The 16,831-nt window shown below is 36.6% G+C and overlaps 1 protein-coding gene across 1 annotated transcript in view; it reads left to right on the plus strand.

Annotated features, from left to right (window-relative positions):
• ERC2 (ELKS/RAB6-interacting/CAST family member 2) overlaps positions 1 to 16,831 on the plus strand; it is a 425,106-nt gene that overhangs the window by 80,119 nt on the left and 328,156 nt on the right. Inside the window, exons 5-7 of the mRNA XM_058422224.1 lie at positions 2,899 to 2,973; positions 10,477 to 10,632; positions 15,977 to 16,144. Coding sequence (XP_058278207.1) covers positions 2,899 to 2,973; positions 10,477 to 10,632; positions 15,977 to 16,144 — 399 coding nt within the window. The remainder of the gene's footprint in view (positions 1 to 2,898; positions 2,974 to 10,476; positions 10,633 to 15,976; positions 16,145 to 16,831) is intronic.

The following is a 16,831-nucleotide window of genomic DNA, read 5'->3' on the forward strand; positions in this document are numbered from 1 at the left end:
TTTTTTTGTCAGTGTGTGTTTAAGTTAGTAGTAAAGTTGTGTGCTAAAGTTGCTTCTGAGACGAATAAAGATGCTGACCTAATATTGTGGAAGGAGAAAACAATGGCCAAGTTTGGTTTGAGGCTCATTTTAGTCTAAAAGCAAAGACTATTAAAGTAAATTTAATGTGAAAAAGATCTGATTACCTGCCAGTTTTGTGTGGGTGCGCTAATCACTTTGACAACTAAGCATAATCAAGAAATACGAGGTTTGGTTGCACAGCATTATAATTAATTTGCATGTGTGAAGTGGTTACTCAGAATTATTACTATTTGTAGATGTCATATAGAGGGATATAAAGATCTGATTTTATAAATGATTGCATCTTAGAGTTTTGGTACAGGCTTTGATTGTTGCAGAGTTGATGACAATATTTTTTTCATGGATATAAGAATAAAGAGTTCCCTTGAATAGAGTTTAGATTAAACAAAACTATTCTTGGTAAGTTTTTGATTTTTTCCCCCCACATTTTCTTATTTGTCTCCTTGCGCTTTTTATTAAAAGAAATTGAAAACAAGAAATACACATCATTCCAGAAATGATGTAATGGATAAAATTCTGGTTTCCTTAGGCTATGAGGACTTTCTGAAATCTCTAGAATATCTTTTGCTTAGCTGTTCAGGCAAGTTTGAAAGCCTCCAGATGACCTCAGACAGTAAAACAATCAGGGTAGGGTATCATGCACATAAAGTATATCCTTAAATTAGTACCCCAAAAGTATAGCCCTGAATCGGTACCCCAAGTGAAAAAGCACATACATAGAACAACATAAATTCAAGAACTGAGCCTTGTGGGAGTCTCCAAACATTTGAATCTGATTGGAAGAAAACCCACACAGAATAATAAAGTGGGCGTCATTTTCTGATCTTCTCCAGAATCCTAAAGTCTGCTTCATTTTACCATCAGGGATAGAGAAGAAAAGCTTTTAAGTCAGCCAGTATCAGATTGATTCATAAAGCAAACAGGAAAATCATTATGAGGCAAGGCTTCATGCTATGATAGACATCTCAGAATATGCATCTTTGGCAGTCTATACATCTTTGGCTAAGGGGGTGGAAACTCTGGTTTGTCTCCCTGGGCAATGTGTGGAATCCTGTTTATATTCCAGCTCAGTTTATACGGCCTTGGGGAGCAAAGTCTGGTCTTAGAATTAGCTGTAATTTTTGCTGATCTGATAGTGGTATGACTGCCCAACTATTCTTTTTTGTAACTGTATGACAAATTCATTACATACTCTTACTTTTTAAAACATTTGTGCAGTGAAGGTACTTATTTCATCTAAGGCAAACAGCTGGTGGTGATTGAGAGATTCCTTGCATAAGTGATTTGCAAAGATATCCCTTTTTATAATATGGAGAGTTGCATTTAAATAAAAAAAAAAAAAAAAAAAAAAAAAACACCAAAAAAACCAAGGAAAAAGGTCAAGTCAGAGATACAATTTCATAAATGCCAAAGAAAAATGCATAAAAACAAAACTTTAAGTTCACTGTTATCTGTTAGTGGTAGTTTAAATATTTGTATATGTACCTGCAATATATTTAATCTAATAAAAAAACTTTCAGAGTTAGCATTAGGTATACTAATGTCTCTTTCAGTTATTTTAATACATTAGGCTGCACATTTTTAAAATCTATTTTATAAAGATGCTTATTAGCAGTAGACTTTAGCTTAATAACGTACAGTAAATTGCTCTTACTACTTAGCCTTTGAGAACAGTTGTTTTTCACAGTCATGGGTAAGCAATATATTTGTTGGTACACAGAGGAAACTGATAGTTTGTGATATATAAAATTATGACTTTTAAACTTGTGGGTTGTAAGGTAGGCAAGACCTAGGTGAATGACCTTGGCTCCTTGGCCTCAAGCATAAATGTCTTTTTTATGGCTACAAGGTTAGTTCAGGAGTCTATGTGGAGCACTGCAGTGGAAAGAACTGGGACATAAAGGACATAAAGCCATCAAGGATGGCACTCCTGTCCTTTAGAGCAGAAGGACTCCAAAGGAGTAGAAATGGGACTGTGTCTGTCCTGTTTCAGGTTTTTATTAAGAAACTTCTCAGATGGTTTATGGGAAGGGAATAAGCATCACCAGATTCTCAAATGAAAGTGTTTTGTCACATCTTTACTACACTTTTTCCAGGTAGTTATGTGAGTTTTTTATTGGGATATAGCATACCAAGATACAACTCTGATTTTGTGAGACTGAGTGCTGCTGTCTTCACACTCTTGTGGGTTTTTAAAATTATTGTTTTTATAAAGACCAGTATGTATTGGTACTGTTAACTTTGTCATAACTAATGCAAACCATTTTTCTTTTGCCTGTGGATTAAGATGCATAAAAACCAGTATGAAAATGTGAAAACTGAAATGTAAATGCTACTGTAGTGTGTGCTGTGTCAGCCCACTACATAATTATTATCCTTAAAATGTCAAATTTGAATATAATGTGTTTAAATAGCTTATTTCAGACATTAGAGGAAAAATTAAGAAGAAACTGCAGTAAAAGATTTAACTCTTACCAGTGTTTGAATTAGTAACACAATTGAATAAAGGTTTGACATTTAAGCAGCAACAGCATCATTGGATCTGGACTAAGAAATTCCTTGCTGGGTTGTCACGCTTGACGTTAATTATTGATAAGGGGTTTCAGGAAATAGCGCATGTGCTGTCAGAGTTGACTGTAACATAAGATAGGGAGTGCAGTGGTGGCAGAGGGGTTACAGCCAGGGAAGCACCTGTAGTACTTGGAGTTACCTGCCTCTTGTCATCAGACTTTTATTTTGTTGCAATTAGTTCATGTGAGCGATTAAGATAATGGAAAGATGAGTCGTCAGGCTTATTTCTATCGTGTCCCTCCGCAGGAACTGCACAGAAGAACCCAACTTCAGCCTGAGCCAGCAAAGACGAAGGCTCTGCAAACAGTCATCGAAATGAAGGTATGGCCTCTGCATGTGTCCCTGTATGTTATTTTTACAGCATGAAGTTGTGTACTGGGTATGGCTGGGATGGAGTTAATTTTCCCCGTAGCAGCCCGTCTGGTGCTGTGTTTTGAATGGCAGACTGAAAACAGTGTTGATAACATGCTGATGTTTTAGGTGTTGTCCAGCAGGTCTTACACAGAGTTAAAGCTTTGCCAGGTTCTTGCTCTGCTCCCACCCTGCAGGTAGCGTGGGGGTAGGGAAGAGGCTGGGAGGGAGCACAGCGGGGACAGCTGACCCAAATTCTCCAGAGGGATAATCCATACCCTCGTGTCATGCTCAGCCTCTGCAAACAGAAGGGAGGACGTTCAGAGTCACAGCATTTGTCAGCATTTGTCATCCTAAATAACTCTTGTGCCTGATGAAGCCCTGCTCTCCTGAAAGCAGCCAGGCATCTACCTGCCTGTGGGAAGTAGTGTGTGAATTCCACATGTTGCTTTGCTTGCATGCATAGCTTTGCTTTACGTATTTCACTGGCTTTATCTCAAACAAGGGTTTTCCCCACTTTTGCCCACTGCTTTTCTTGCCCATCCTGCTGAAGAGGAGTGAACAAGCAGCTGTGACACTCACCTGCTTACCAGGCATTGATTTTATTTAGTTATTGAATGCTCCCTTTACTATGTCAATTTATTTTGTTGTGTAGTTATGAATAATTAGTATTTATTTGTCCTGGTCTGTTTTCTAAATTAAAAAAAAAAAAAAAAATCAAGTGTAGCATTACTGAATAATGAGAACAGAATATTGCTTTTTCAAAAGACTAGGGTGTGTATGTGCTTGTATTAAGAGTTTGAAAGTACATGGAATAAACTGGCTAATGTAAAATGCTTTGCTCCTTAAACTTTAAAACCAGTTCTTCCATTGGTTGTTATGAGACTATGCTCTCATAGTCCTCACCATAGTTTACTCTTTTTGATATATAATATTACTAAAGTGTTGTGGCTTTTCTCTCCACAATAACAAAGAATAAAAATAGAAATTTAAAAAGTGAAAACTGATATTTTTGCATAACTCTATGAGTCTGGAATGTTCATCTTTAAGCAAAATTCCTTGAGATAATTTGTGAGGTGGCAATGCTGCCTGAAATTCATTAATGATGGTCTTTCCTTTTAATCTTAAAAGGAAGTGCAAATTAAAGGCCTCATTTTGCCAGTGACTTCTGTTATGAGCAAATGAATTCAGCATGTCTGAACATTGTGGGAAACACACAGTTAAAACAACAGCAGGACTTTATAAATACAGTATCTGTCTTTTAATAGATAATAATTAGTTTGGATTAGATGAGTAACAAAGAAGATACCTTAATTACAGAATTCCATTTTTGGATGTATATTTGCTTTGGACATAAGTTCAGAAGTCTTTGCAAAAACATAGATTTCATACAATAAGTCATTACCCTAAATAAATGGAAAAGTAAGACACTGGCTGGAAAACTTGGGTTTTCCTACTAATATTCAGAATTATAAATTTAAAAGTTCTGGGATACAAAAGCAAGGTGTTTAGAATAATATATAATCTTTCATGTGGGTTTTACAACAACAGAAAGGACATGCTGAAATTAATTTTCAGTTCCTTTTGCGTACCAAAATTACCAGAAGAACAGGACACATGAATGACACGTGATGGCTGTAGTTGCTCCTGATGGTGTTCCTGAGGACACTGAAGCATTTTCTGTTTGATTTCCAGGAGAGGTGGGCGTGGTGCAATGTTCCACTTTTTAAAAATTAGATCTTTATAGTGAGGGCTTTCATTTGTTGCGAGTGAGGCTGTAATCCTGTTCCTGTAGTACTGATGCAAAGCTGCTTTTTGCCTCTGAGGCACCCAGTTCTCTCTGTCCCTATGAACACATGTCCCTTTGGGGCTGCCCATGTCTAAAGTAGGCCTAATATTGAAAAGAAAAAGGGACAAATGTAAGATGTTGAAATCCACATGATTAAATGGCAGTTTTCATTACAAGTTCTAGATCTGGAATGTTTTCAAGTAAATTTAAGTTGTCTTAATCCAGACAACATTTGTTTTGAAAAAAATGCAGAACATTTGTATTGAATGCTGAGGCATTGAAAGAATTGTTTCCCTACCATGTTGAGGGTAGAAGGAGGGAGAGGATTAGCTGTCTCAGGATTGGCAGTCTCCGGCCATCCGCTCCCCCATGCAGAGGCTCCAAGCAGTTTGCATTTCTCTTCACCACACCCAGCCCCTCACCACTTTAGCTTTTGTCTGAGTGCCTTCCATGGCTCCGCATGCTCTGCCAGGATGCAACTTTCCCTCCTTCATAAATCCTATTCTCTCTGTGGTTTTCTTCTGTCCCTTGCCACTGCTGAATTCTTTGTCCCTTTCCTTGGTCTGTATTTCCTTTCATCCAATCAAGTATACCCGTTTCTCCTACCTATTCTCTCTTGTGTTTATTTGTCCTAGGCATCTTCTGCACTACAAGTCCTGTCCTGTCATCTTCTTAATTTTTCTCTAAAGTTTGCCAGTAGTTGCTTATTCTTACAGCAATTGCATTTTCTGCGTAACTTCCGTCTTGTTGACTGGTGTTTATCTCCTGTATATTTATGCAAAATAAAAAAGGGCAAACAAAAATGATGGAAAATTCACATCCCATGCCTTGAATCCTGTTTTTCTTCCTATATTTATTCCTTTCCAGATATCCATTGTCTTTTCAGATGCATTGCATAGGCTATTCTTTCCTAACTTTCTGGTTTTGCTTCGTGGACACATTTGCCTGCAGATGTCCCATGTCTTTTGCTCTATTTTTTCTCACTGCACTCTTTAATTGGTTCTCTTTTCTGCAACTGACCTTATTTTCCAGAAGCCCTTTTTTTCTGGACAGCGGAGTCACAAAACTAAGGGAGGACAGGAGGCTTCCCTTTCCTACATGCTCCTATTATTCGCTCAAACTAGTCTAGTTTTGATGCAGTGGTTTCTTTTGACTTTGTGACTGTGGATATATGTGATTAAATTGCCTTTTCTTCCCCTCATGCCTAAATCCCAGTCTGCTAAAGTATAAAGTAAAACTGGTAGATGAAAATCCTTTCCTTTAATTGCAATTGCACCTGTGCCTGCTTCCTTGCATGGCAAATGCCAGATGAGTGATATTTTTGAATGTATTCTGAATATCAGGGATTTGTTCATCAGAGAATTGGTGATGATTAACACCAATTAGTAAAATAAAAAAGAATAAAAGGAAACACATTTTTCACTAGATTTTACGGTAAGTACTGCTGAGTATGTGAAATGGGTCAAAACTCATCTCTTAGGAGGCCCCACCTGCAGTGCTGCCTTCTGTTCCGGGCTCCACAGGACCAAAAAGACATGGAGCTGTTGGAGCAAGTCCAGAGGAGCAGCTCTCCTGTACAGACAGGCTGGTGGAGTTGGGGCTGTTCAGCCTGGAGAGGAGAAGTGAAGGCTCCTCAGTGGCCGTGTAGCCTTTCACTACTCGAGGGGACATACGAGAAAGATGGGGACAGACCTTTCAATAGGGTCTGTTGTGACAGGACAAGGAAACACCAATTTTAAACTGAAATAGGATAAATTTAGATTGCACATATGAAGAAAAAGAAATTTATGATGAGTGTGGTGAGGCCCTGGCACGGATTGCCCTGGAGAAGCTGTGGATGTCCCTTCTCTGAAGATGTTCCCAACCAGGTTGGGTGGGGCTTGGAGCAACCTGGGATGGTAGAAGATGTCCCTGCCCATGGCATGGAGTTGGATTAATGACCTTTAAATGCTGCTTCCAACCCAGCCATTACGTGTTGCTGTGCCCTAATTCTCTCATCACTAAAACAGTGATAGTGCTTGAGAGAGAAAATCAGAAATTACCTACAGATATGCCCTAGAACTCAACTTAAGGCTAGGATATTGAGAAATATTTGGAGTCTAGCAACTGTAAAGTCTTTCTAAATGTAAGCTGTAAAGTAAAATGAAAATATTTGTGGTTTACCTTACTTGCAGAAAGAGCCAACTTTATGTATTGATCCAGCTGTGATATTTCAGGTATGGGTTTGGTTCTAGAGAAGTGTGTACATGTGTTTGCAGTGCAACATACTCTATTATAAAGTTTGCATGAATTTTCACTTCCCTGATCTTCTAAGATAAACCTGAAATATCTCTGCATTAAATTGACAAGGTAAAAATTCATAGAGTAAGTGTTGTTGTATATGGTCTGTTGACAGCCTGTGTACATAAGCATGTTTAAATTAAAGCTATATTAAATGTGAAGTTTCAAATATTTCCTTCTGATTGCTTTTTGAATGACCTACAAGCAAAATTTTGCAGACATAATTTAAATTTATCATGTATCTCAAATAATTAATGAATTTTATTTCCTTGACATTTCCTTTTCCTTTCAGAGTAAGACAGCCTGGAATGTTCTATCATGTAGGGTTTGACTTGATGATCCTTGGGGGTCCCTTCCAACTCAGAATATTCTGTGGTTATTTACGAATGTTTTGCCCTTTTTCTGCCCCTCAGTTTTCAGGAAATGTGCTATAGGACTCTTGTAAGGACTGATATGATTCATGAAGCATCATCATGGAAACTCACTTGTTAGTCTTTTTCCTTTGTGAAATATTGTTTTCTTCAGCGTCAGGACACATACTAATTTTTCTTCACATTCTAAAAGTGGTGGGTTTCTGCTAGGTCTAGCCAGCAGAAACCTAAATAGAACCTCTTACAGAATATCTGCAACACTATTCTAATAAAAGAGATAAGGAAGAAGTATTGGTTACTGCTGGAAGGAGGGGATAGATTAGGCTGAGTGCCCTGATCTCTATCGCAAATCCTGCTACATAATCTTATGTCTTTTAACAGATTTAGAGGGCCTGACTGAAAAAATCTGAACAAATGCTGTATTGTTTTAGAACTCAGAGGATGTTTATTAATACCATTTAATACTAAGCTGCTTCCTTAATCTTATTGCAGTGTTGTGGTTCAGCACAGACCCATGTAGTTTTTTAGAAGGTTGTTAATGGGGATAAATCTTAGAGGTTTGAAGGAAATACTGCATCTGTACCCATTTCAGATTCTGAAAGCTTGCCAAACCCTGTGCCCCAACAAGACTGGTTGAAAGTTTTCCAATAGAAATTTTCTGTGGGAAAATGCTGATTCAGCTGAATCAGAAGATTTTGGGAATGTGTCAAAACTTTAGGCAAATGCAAAGCTGCCTAACTTTCTATGCATCCTGTAAGTCAGCCCAGCTCCCTTGTGGCAGCACCCACTGGGAGCTCTGGGCTCTGTATTACCTTCGATCTACAAGGTTCCTCACTTTCCAGCAGTTGTCCAGGGAGGAAACCTGTAAGGTGTTCTAGGCAAGCCAGCATGCAGTAGGGAACACTACCTTTGACTTTCACAAAATTTGTGAAATTTCTGGCTTCTGTTTCAATAAAAAGCTAATTTAAGACTTAGTGACAATTTTTCAAGACATAAGTAAATAGTTCTTACACATCTCTAGTCATAGTATGCCAGAGATTGATGAAAAATAAACTTTTCCTCAGAGATTTCAATTTCATGATGAAGCAGAAGTACAGAAAATGCTTTTACAAGTTATTTTAGATATTTCTCATAAAGCTTAAATGTTATTCTGTGATGTATAAACCTTCTAAAGAGTGTAGTAGGCTGTGCTAAAAATAGTTTCTGCCATATTATATTTGCAAACACGTAAAATACAAAGGCAATACAAAAAGGCAGACTCTTATAGACTTAGCTGGAGAGATTTGAAGAAGACTGTTCCCAGACGTCATGCCATAACAGGTCATGTAAGTATTAATATATTTCATTGCAGAATCATTCCAAAGTGTAGTGAAACAGGTTTTGTTTTTATCTTCAAAAATAGGAGGAAAATATTTCTGAAATTAAGTGTAATGGAGCAAGCTGAATTGATTATAGTATCTGTGAGATCTACAATTATTTTTGTTGCATTTAAGTCTTGAGAACTTTTAAATACTTCTGTACCTTTTATTGCAGTGTTTTGCCTCTTGTGTGTCTTTAAATGATAAGATTCTATGAGAATTCTTTCCTTTTTTCATTCCATCTCAATATTTTACTTCTCTGTTTTAGAATTGAAATTAATTTTAGAATTAATTTTTGTTGGAATAAGGAAAAAGAAAACTTCTCTCACTTTGAGATTTATTGCTGACTATAAAGATAAAAGGAAAAATGTTAGAGGAATGATAGTGGGCCATCTAAATGGCGTTCCTTAGTCCTTAGCTTTCATTCTATATGGATTTATAACAGTGGTCTTCAGAAATAATCTGAGGTTCTTTTTCACTTCAGTACCAAAAATTCAGATGCTTTTTGGAACTTCTAGACTCTCCTGTGTCTTAAATATCTGCCTTTGCCAAGCTTTGTTATGAAAGAAGTTATTTCAGGAGTCTGTGTTTTTGCTTGTTTTTAGGCAATCTAAAGAAAGCAGTAGACATAAAGTTCCAGTGATTCAAGCTCAGCTTGTCCTTGTTAAAGGATCAATTCCATTTGTATTTTTTCCCCAAATTAGCTTTCTAACTTAATTACCCGGTCTTAGTGAATTGGGATGGTTTGTTTTATGTGTTTTTAATTTTTAAAATTTATTTTTTATTTAATATTGATCTCAATGGAACAAGAACTTCATCCATTCTCTAATATTTTACAGGTAGTTGATCCTTTATGTTGTTGAACAGATTTCCTAATGAATAATTCTTCAATGTCCCTTCAAACAGAAAATTGTGAGAAGTGGTTACACAAACTTCTTGTATGATCACTTTTGTAATCTTTCTAACTCTGACAAAGAGACCTAGCCAATTTCCAAATGACTGTAAATAACAAAAAACCTTCACTGTTTTCCAGTGCAGTGCTGACACACTTGGCAGCCATTGGTTGGCACGTAGAAAGTTTTAGCGGTTGTGGTTTTGTTTATCTTGGGACTCACAATAAAAAGTGCTAAATCCCCTCTTAGTGATGTGGCTAGATTAGTCAAGGAAAAATATGAGGACACAATCTTTCTCCCTCTTGGGAGCAGGTGGAACTCCAGAGAAACAGGGATCCTGAGCCTCGGGCTGAGCCATGCAATGAAGTGACTTTTGCCCTGCGGAGACATGGGCTGGTCTCTCTAGGCTAAGCTGCTTGTTTCAGAGCTTGGAAGAATAGCCAGGCCTAGATGGTTACTAATGATAACAAGGTTTGTTATCACATATATGTGGAAAAACAGGGCATCTATTCTTCTCCCTTCATCCCTGCGTAGGAATTAAATGGAATTTTAACTAGAATGTATTCTCGACAGGCTTGCAGCTCTGGTGAAAGAGGTCAGAATTCTGAACTTCTTTAAGCTGACACTGATAAAATTATTCCTGGTTTATGTGCATTCTCTGTTTGTACCACCTCTTTTTTTGCTGTCTTATTATTTGATATTCACTCAATTACAGATCTGCTTTTGTTACTCTTTAACATTCATATTATACAACTTTCAATACTCTCTTTTTTGTAACTTAGGATACAAAAATAGCTTCACTTGAGCGCAATATAAGAGATCTTGAAGATGAAATACAGATGTTAAAGACAAATGGAGTTCTGAATACAGAGGACCGAGAAGAAGAAATCAAACAAATAGAAGTTTACAAGAGTCACTCGAAGTTCATGAAAAATAAGGTAAGATCTATTTATAAAAGAGATTAAGACTGTTTAAATAATGGAAAGAAAAGTTTTAACTTGACCATTTCCAGTGCAAGAAGCTGCATGTCTCCTTTTGGTAAATCTCTACCATATAATAATCAGTAGATGTGAAGGAGTGAAACATTTTAGATGAATGAAAATGACTTGATTTTAGCTTTGATGTAGTTCTGTAATAAGGACTTTTGTTTCATAGATGATACCAAATTGTACTCTGCTCGTATTTTCAAGACTAGCAATTTAATGACTTTGTTTCTTTAATTTCAAATTACTGTACATGTACTATTAGGAGTTGACCACAGGCAGGTAGTAAAAATGTAGTGATGTGACACATTTCCCAGTTTCAAACTCACAAAACATCGCTTGTTCATTGTATGGGGTTTTTTGCTGCAGAAGAAATGAAAGCATTAGTGCCCATACGGAATTAATCCAGATTTATTAAGAAAAAAAAAAATCAAAGAACATATTTATTCTGTTGCAAAAAAGTAGCTCTTAGGCTATTGAAAAGTAACTAAAGCTCCTAAGTAACATTATTATCAGGAAAATTATTTTGCTAACCTAAATGTCATTGATTTCAAAGCAATTCAATTTTTGTGACTTAGAGCAAAACTCCCAATGCATGTCAGCAGACCTGTTGATATAAAAATAAGGTACAAAGCCTAGAACTTTAACAGTCTCCTGATGTTTTTGTGAGGAAAAACTTCAGTATATTTCTGTAGCACGGAAAACAGATCAATGAGAAGAGTACTAAATAGGCCTTTTTTTTTGTCACAGCCTTCTGATCATTGATAAATGCCATGTTCTGATAAAACTTTGTCTGTTTTCTTTCACTAGTATTTTTCTTCCACTTAAGATTTGCAGCAGAAGATGTTATTTTTATCACTCATCTGAGAACCTTTTAAGGTGGAAAAGTATTTGTGGAGCTGCCAGCAAGCAGATCTTGCTGTACCTGATCTGTTGAATCTGAGATCCTTGATAAATTCAGATAAACAGCATTGATGGCAGAGAAGAGTACAAAACTCTTCTGAGAGGCTTAAAGCTCTTAATACTTTTCATTTATTCTTGAAGTATAGCTTGCTTTCAATCTGTTTGTGATTTAAACAAATGGGAAGGTGTTAAATGAAGGCAAATAGTGAACATCATCTATTTATATGAGTGGCAGAGAATGTTTGGAAGTGTTTCTTTTCTTAACTGTTAGTAATAGTCACTCCTTCCAAATATATAGGCTTTACTTGTGACTTGCAGTTAAATAAAAGTTGTAAAAATGAGAAAGAAAACTTGCTCAGACTTATCTTTCTTCCCCACTTTAATGCCTTAAGTTTTAGCTTTCATATTTTCCAGATTCTCTACTGTCTTGTGTGACTCTGAACTTTATATAAAGTGTTAGCAAGTTCTCTTCACAGTTTAGTTAGACAAAACAACTATTTTCTAGCCTGAGAACCAAGAACACTGTTGCAGCTTTGGGGCCAAAAAAGTACAAACAGCGAATTGAGGAGAGCAATCTGGGAGGCGGGACCTTGTAACCTGAAGCTCTAATTGGACAATTAACCCCAATATGTAAATGGACCAAAACTTAAAAGGTGTGAAAATGTGTGACCAATGGTCTGTTTCGGGTCCATCTTGAGTAAAGCCCTGGCCAGGCTCTTGTCCTGCCCAAGGTGCGCCCTTTAAAGGCCTTTTAATATATCCCTACTTTATTCCTTTAGCTCTGTCCAGCCTCTGTTCCAGGGAGCCTCTCAAGGCATCAACTTGATAAGGCCTCTCCTTGCTCAGTTTTTGAACAGAAAAGAGAAAACTTGTCATTACTCACATAATACAGAAATTGTCAAAACAGGTCTTAAAGTTTATATGACCAAGAGATCTTCAAGTATCTTAATTGAGAATATGAATAAAACATATAGGGTGAGACATACTTTTAATAGTAATTTCTGCTTAGGAAGACTTCCTTCCCTTACTATGGTTCATCCTTTGGCTGACAGCCACATATATAAATGAACACAGATGCCTTTTTTCAGGTGTGAGTTTGCACTTGGCATTTAAGTAATCCTTTGAGTATTAGATCTCTCATGCTATCCACTGGAATGGTTAGGAAAATCTAGTGGTAGATTAGTACAGCTTCAGCAAAATTACCAGTAAGATGGATTTTAAGTAGTGGTAAAGCAGTAATAAGGTGCTCTGTAATTAATGCCTGCATGAAAGAACTTTCCATACCGAATGAAGGAAGCATGCAAGTTCTAGGTGATCCTGTAGGAATAAAAACCCCAAAAAACAAAACAACAAAACCCCCAAACAGGGAAAGAACTGCAGCACTTTTTTTTTGTGTGTGTGGGTAGGCCTGGAAATTTAACAACCAGTTTAAAACCACACCTTTACCAACATGACCTGCAGAATCTACTGATAGACTTGTAGGGTCTACTGTATGCAGGTGCACCATTTGCATTGCTGCTCCTTTTCTTAAATCCTTTGCTTTAAATGCAGTTGTCATTTGTTGGATCAGACCAAATCCTATGATGCAATAATTAATCAGCATAGTTTCATTTAATGGAATTATTTACCTAAAGATTTAGCACATTAATTTTAATATACACTATTCAGAGGAAAAGCTATGGGGTTTTTTTCCCTTTGTTTTCTGGTTACTCTGCATAATGTCACATAAGAATTTGGTGTGTAAAAATAACAGAAGAAACCCATAATGTTTTTCTGGAAATGGAAAATTAATGAGTTCTAAAGAACTGAAATTATGGGAAGTGACAGAATCATAAATTGAGAAGGAAGGAAAAGGGAATTAGGGTTTCAGGAAAAGAGGTGGAGCAGGATCATATTGGGCAAGGTTGAAAAAGCGGTGACAGGCAAATTACACACACGAAATATGTGAGATAGTGGGAAGGTTCAGGGTCAGAGAACAAACTTGGAACTTTCTGATGCTACAGCACTTATATCCAGGCTTGCAGGTTATCTTCATTTTAGTCCTTATAAAGTATAAAAATGTTTTTGTTGCATTATATGAGATAATACAACATGATCATGAGGTTTCATGGAATCATGACAGCTGATCTTCCACATCACTTTAGATACAGCAAAAATGCTTGCATATCTGCTAGGGGCAACAATTTATTTCATGTCCTAGTTAATTAATTATTTTACACACTGAGATACCGCAGAACTTTAAAAAAGTGAATATACCCATGCCTGTATTTTCTTAAAAGAAGTTTTATCATTTTTTATTATGCCTTATTTTTGTGGCAGTTTTTAAAATGGAAATTTTAGTACTTTTTCATCATCTTACTTTATTTTAAAAAGACCATCAGCATATTTATTCAACAGTCATTGTGTGCTTGGTTTGTGTTTTAACTCTTTTTTTTTTTTTTTAATATTTGAGAGCTGTAACACATTTTTAAACTCCTGACAATTTGTAGATCTTCTAGCCAGAACTTTACACTGAACAGATTCTGTTTCTGAAGCACAAAGAACACACCTGCAATGAAAGCAAAGCCTTTTAGAATTTTTTTTATTATTTCTCAGGGTGTGGGTTGTGTCATGGGGAGAAGGGGGAAGAGTTTCTAGAAGAGATTAAGCATCTGTGATGTTCATGTGCATCTCATATAAAGCCTGTGATGTAATTCAGATTGGCTGCAGATCTACGTTTTGTCTTTGTATCTCATACACAGATTTTCCCATTGTTCATTTCCTATCCATTTTCTCTTGGTTGCCATGCTTGCCCACATGCTCTGGCAAGGGATGGAGCAAAGTGGTTTGCTTTCCAGAGAAAGCTTTCTCTAGCAGTTTTTAATTGCATTCTTTCCTCATGTCTGGCTTTTGTATGCTTCTTTTCTTATTTTGATATTTTAGACTTTAAAGTGATTTTTTTTTTTTGGTGCCAGGGTAGATTCTTGATTTTATACAGTAGCTCATGGGTGACTGCCTGAGGACCTTAAACAATGATGCAATTATACTGGGATTTATAAAAAGAAATTAAGGAATAAATGTATTAAGATGTGCATATGGACTGTAGTTGGAAAAATCCTTGGTTTTAAATTTAATTTTTAAATATGCACTTGCAATGTAAGAAAAAAAAAGGCATTTTGATCAGCAGCAAATATTTCCAGTACCATACAACACTGAATTTGTGAAATGTTTTAGTATGTCAATCTTTGGATAGTCTTTATTTTTTCCCCCTGGATTTTAGAATCATCTTCCATCTACCACTTCTAGATTTCTTGAATCCCAAATGTCTGTTGGGACATAGAAAAGAGCTCTTCATATAAAGGAAGTTATTTCTCTGATTTATGCAGATGCAATGAAACTTTTTATTTCAAATAATCCTCATGAGGTGATGTATCTGGATTCCTTTGGTGACCAGTGTTATACCACAAGAATTTTGGCGTAGTTATATGCCACCTCATTCGCCATCCTTTCACCGATAGGCATTGCTCTGTATATAGTCCAGTGCTTCGCTCGGATTCATATATTCTAAATCCATTACAATTTTGTGTTCTGTGGCCATTCTTCCCATTTATCACTGTGGAAAGAGGAGAGTGATCACAGTTCCATGACATCTACTGATGAACCTTAAATTCACTTAAATTCAGAAGCTGTGACTTAATATTGTGTTAGTGCTGTTTCCTCTGGGATAAGCTTTTATAATCCCCCAGCCCTTTCATTGTGTGGAATTTTTGATAATGTTTTCCCCAGACTTCTCTTAAGTTAGTTTTCTTGGCTTGGCTTTTCTACTACCTGAGAATTCCATGTAAACTGCCAGGGAGAAAAATAGGGAGTGGGGATGGTGGGCAGCAACAAATTAGCAAGAAGGAGGAGTAAGGTCTAAAGTCCACTCTTCTGTTTTCCTCTCCTTCCTAAGATGCCTGGTTTTTCTTTATCAAGCTCCTAAAAAAATCCTGATTCACTCTGGCCAATGATAAATCATGAGAATGATGCAGTTGGAAGGATTGCATTTATACTTTTATGAACACTTTTTTTCCTATACATTTTTGCTGTCCTGCCAGACTTGTCTCGCATGGGATACATGCTTTGAACTTAAGCGAGATCCGTGGTGAATTTATAGGTCAAATCATCACATATAATCTTTAGGAGATTCCTTTTAACTTCTGCAACAACAGGACATTCATTCTTAAGAGAGAGTGCATTAGATTGCAAGAAACACAATTGAAGGTGTGAGTGTAAAAAGTCTGAACCTTAATTCCCTTCCAGAATTCACAGGTGTCTGATTTGTCATATCATGGTCATTCACACCTTTCAGATTTCCAGTGGAGCTATGAGTTGGAGACAAAATTAATGACCTAACTTTTTCCCCCCCGCACTGCAGATTGATCAACTGAAACAAGAACTCTCGAAGAAAGAATCAGAACTTCTTGCCTTACAAACTAAGCTTGAAACCCTTAGCAATCAGAATTCAGATTGCAAGCAACACATTGAAGTGCTTAAAGAGTCCCTTACTGCCAAAGAACAGAGAGCTGCCATACTTCAGACAGAGGTATTGTAACTCCTAATCGTGAAATGCAATAGAAATATTGAGTTCATGGCCGGTATCAACGTTTTCATGTGTTTGATTCAAGTCTTTGTGGCAGGAAAGTTGTTAAAGAATAAGGAATATTTTAAAACAATTTAAATGTCCATGTATTTGATGTATATGTAATTTTGGTAGTACACCAGCTCTCATTCTAGAATTGTTTTAGAAGTGCTAATGATTGTCTTTTAAGAAAATGTTTGTGTCTGGTTCTCATTGGCTCCAGTTGGGGGCTGATGGACCTAAATGACTTGATTGTTGTGATATTACGGCCTGTTTCCTCCTCTATTAGGTGACTGAGTTGCTCCTTTGGTTGCTCTGGTTGATGCTTCTTTTCTTCTGTGTATTTCTGTTTGAAGGGTGAAGCTACTGATGTATTTTTAAGGGATCTGTTGAAAGGTGTATATTATTAATCTCTGGTTATTTTTTTCAAGTGCAGGCAACACTTATTTTAAAATATGAATAATTTCATTCTTTAAAACAGACCAGTGTATTAATTATTTATGTATCTACAAAAACAGACCATAAAAATATGAATAACGGAATACCCATTTGAGACGGTTGTCACGTTTAAGGGAATGTGTAAATCCAGTGTTTAAAATGTCTATTAACTGATTTCCTGATGTTTTAAAGAACTTCATAGGCTTGGAGCAC

The sequence above is a fragment of the Hirundo rustica genome, chromosome 12 (genome assembly GCF_015227805.2).
Source record: "Hirundo rustica isolate bHirRus1 chromosome 12, bHirRus1.pri.v3, whole genome shotgun sequence".
In the NCBI taxonomy this organism is placed as follows: domain Eukaryota; kingdom Metazoa; phylum Chordata; class Aves; order Passeriformes; family Hirundinidae; genus Hirundo; species Hirundo rustica.